The sequence below is a fragment of the Gossypium raimondii genome, chromosome 9 (genome assembly GCF_025698545.1).
Source record: "Gossypium raimondii isolate GPD5lz chromosome 9, ASM2569854v1, whole genome shotgun sequence".
NCBI classification, from domain to species: domain Eukaryota; kingdom Viridiplantae; phylum Streptophyta; class Magnoliopsida; order Malvales; family Malvaceae; genus Gossypium; species Gossypium raimondii.
Window position 1 is genome coordinate 14379963 of NC_068573.1, and position 3510 is coordinate 14383472.

At 29.5% G+C, this 3510-nt stretch overlaps 1 protein-coding gene and 1 long non-coding RNA gene across 2 annotated transcripts; both read right to left on the minus strand.

Annotated features, from left to right (window-relative positions):
- Window positions 1-362: 362 nt before the first annotated feature.
- On the minus strand, window positions 363-1172 carry LOC128032701 (uncharacterized). The gene is made up of 2 exons (XR_008188978.1): window positions 1076-1172; window positions 363-996 (listed from the first exon to the last, which is right to left on the minus strand). It is a non-coding gene; the product is annotated as an uncharacterized LOC128032701 (long non-coding RNA).
- Window positions 1173-1513: 341 nt separating this feature from the next.
- LOC105798492 (uncharacterized) lies at window positions 1514-3184 on the minus strand. The gene is made up of 2 exons (XM_052620986.1): window positions 2169-3184; window positions 1514-2088 (listed from the first exon to the last, which is right to left on the minus strand). The coding sequence occupies exons 1-2, from the start codon at window positions 2887-2889 to the stop codon at window positions 1637-1639; spliced, it is 1173 nt and encodes a 390-aa protein (XP_052476946.1). The 5' UTR covers window positions 2890-3184; the 3' UTR covers window positions 1514-1636.
- Window positions 3185-3510: the final 326 nt, after the last annotated feature.

A 3510-nucleotide genomic window follows, 5' to 3' on the forward strand; every position in this document is an offset into this window, starting at 1 on the left:
GCAGTAAAATGTTTTCCGTAAAATGATTTCTGGAAAATGATTTACTTTTCTGTAAAATGATTTCTTGGAAAATATTTTCTCATTGTTTGGTAAATCTGTAAAATATTATCTCATTGTTTATGATTTCAAAATATTTTAGGAAAAGTTGTTTTTACATATATTTTACATATATTAATATATATTTATTAATATATATTAATAAATTATTTTACATATATTGCAATGATTTAATTATAATAATACTCAATTATTAAGCTACAATATTAATCGTTATAAATTGAAAAAATTAATATCAAATAAATTATTTGTAATTGTGTTAAAAAACAAGTATTGAATAATTATAAATTGCTTGAAACCGAATGAGTACTAGAAATAATAATATTATCCAAATACATAATTAATGGTACACCACATAGTAATAACATTGTCCAAGTGAATAATATTACATCACATATATCCAAATACATAATTAATGGTACACCACATAAATGTATCAATATCTTCAACCCTGAGAAAATTTTTGAAGCCAAATTTTTTTATGCTTCTTATTTTTAACTAAAAAAAGTTTGGCCTCTGATTCATGATTCCCTAGATAATCAAGCCCATAACACAAGAAGTCTTCATCAAATCCTTCTTCCTCCATCGACATCACTTGTTCGTAAAGCTGTGATGTATTATCGGTAGTAAATTTTTCCAAAGCATTAGCAATTTTGCCAAGTTGTTTACCCACAAAGTTAATTTGTTCATCAACGAGACTTTCTTGACCACTTTTTCTTTTACGTTTGGATGTGCCAGATGAAGATACATTTGTTCTTACCTCTTCAGCCTCTTCATTGTTGCAGTCTACAGGCATTGAATCTTCATTACCGTCATCCAAATCTATGTCAGCAAATGTTCTGGCAAAACTCCTGTTTCCATATCTTTGCCAACAACCACAGCCATTTCATCATAATGATCAATGCTTTTATTCAAAAATGGTTCATACTTCTTGTGTGCCTGTTGAATATTATACACAATTAGAATAACAAGTAAAAAAACAATTGAAATATACTTAACATATATATACATATATTACCATCACTGCTGCATCATATGTCGCTCTATCACATGTGATCATTTTCATGTTATCATCCCATCCAAAACCACTTTCACCTCGAATTTTGCATATAATCGCCTTTGGTTTTTTGTCCTCAAATGATTTTCCACATGCTTCGATCGCATTGGACTTGGAATCTTTCAGAAATGGCGTCAACAACTCGATTAATAGAAACTGCTCTGAAAGTATTAGAAGGTTTATTTCCTTTTCAAGCCTCCTCTGCTAGAATTTCAAGGAAAACTTGTTCCATCGGTTTAGTCCACCTGAATTGCTTGGAGGTCCCTTCTTTGTTGCCCTTACCCATTCTACAAAATAAATTCAACCATTTCAATATCCAACAAGCTTAAAACATAATAATAAATTCAATATCCAACAAGCTTAAAACATAATCAATATCTAACAAATTCAAGACATATATCAAAATCCAACAAACTAAAATTTCAATATCATTATCCAACCAACATTTACAAAAACAACATTCAAAAAATTTTAAATACTAAAACATACATAACATAGAAACAACAACCCTAAGCCCTAAACCTAAATATTTCTAGCCATATAATCAGTCCACATAGTTTGTGCAATTTCATCTCTCTTAGCAGACCATTCTCTTGCTTCTTGTCTTTCTTCTCGCTCCGTGAGAGTTGGTATTATCAAATCAGACTCAGACGCCTCGTATAATCCTTGATTAAGTAAATTACTAGGATCAACTCCCATTATATGATTATGAATGATACAACAAGCCAACAATATATCTACTTGAGTTTGAAAATTCCAAAATGGTTCAGCATCTAATGCACGAAACCGTTTCTTCAAAATCCCAAAAACACGTTCAACAGTGATTCGTAATGATGAATGACGAAGATTAAATAGTTCCTTTGCATTTTCAGGCCCTTCAGCACCAAACTCTTTTAAATGATATCGGACACCACGATATGGGGTAATACATCCATTTCGGATGGCATATCCAAGATCGACAAGATAATATTTACCTACAATTTTACAATACATAATTAATACTAATAAATTATGAGCTTATTAGAACTATTTCCTATTTTATGATAAATATTACCTTCCGGAATTCTTAATCCTCCTGGACGTGAAAGTGAATCACTTAAAATACGAGAATCATGTGCACTACCTTCCCAACCAGCTAGAACATAGGAAAATTTCAAATCAAATGTAATGGCAGCCAATACATTTTGTGTCGTCCCCCCTTTACGGCTACGAAATCTTCCTTGCATGCTAAGTGGAACGGATGCACGAATATAAGTTCCATCTAATGCTCCAATGCAATCTTTAAAATAAGGATAAAACCTTGGATTGTTTCTAATTTCACTAGGAGTTGACTCATCAGGTAATCTAATAACTAGTCTATACAATTTCAAAATAGCTCTCAATACAACCCTAAAGTAACGGTGAACTGTCTCAGTTGATCTATAATATCTAGATCCAATCACTCGAAACCTTACATTATGACCAATTATATGTAAAAATATAACTACTTGCTCCCTAATGTTGACAGCTTTAGATGGTTGTAACAAATTATTCACACTCAGAATATCACATAAATTAAAAAAGGTGATCGGTCTCATCCTTATCACATCAATACAATGCTGGTCACCACTATATAAAATACTATTAATATAATTTTCTCTTTCATTATCTCGATTCACACGAGGGCTAGAAGTAATTTCCTTCCTAGTTTTTAATTTTTTAATCCAAAGAGCCCCAAAAGCTAAGACTGAAGCCACGACCCCGACAATTGCATTCCTTTCTTTATTACGATCCATCTACACAAAATAAAAGTTACAAAAATTTTCATAAGATCACATATTAAAAGTTACCATGACTAAAGTGCATACATACATATCAAGCTAATTATAATTGCATTAATAATTTATTGAGAAATTAAACTACTTTCTTTGTACCAATACTTCAATAAATATTAATATATTTATAATTGGAAGAAAAAGAATCACATTATAAGTTATAATTGGAAGAAAAAGAATAATCGGATATTAATGTTCTAAAAAACTAAAGGAATCACATTATAAGTTATAATTTTTAATATCAAAATTTATAGAGACCAATTTAAAATCTAGATTATAGAGACCAATTTGATATCTAGATTCTAGTTTGAGGATGTACTAATCGATTTTTGTAAAAGATTTTGATATCGATTACTTGTAAATAAAGAAAAACGAATAAATTCACACAAAAAAAAGATAAAGAAAACGAATAATCCATATTTCATTATGTTGTATCTTAATTAAATTATTATCCATAAAAAGATAAAAGAAAACCGAATAATCCATAAAATGAAAGCTTAATAAAAGATAAACACGTAATTATGTTCCAAAAGATTTAGAATTTTTCTTTCTTGAGTTTATTTGTTATTTAAATTGTTTACT

Excerpts from the sequence above, each read along its gene's own strand:
- LOC105798492 (XM_052620986.1), bottom strand. The coding sequence starts at position 2,889 with ATGGATCGTAATAAAGAAAGGAATGCAATTGTCGGGGTCGTGGCTTCA. Across the intron at positions 2,089-2,168 it reads AGGATTAAGAATTCCGGAAG|GTAAATATTATCTTGTCGAT; the intron begins GTAATATTTATC and ends GTAAAATTGTAG.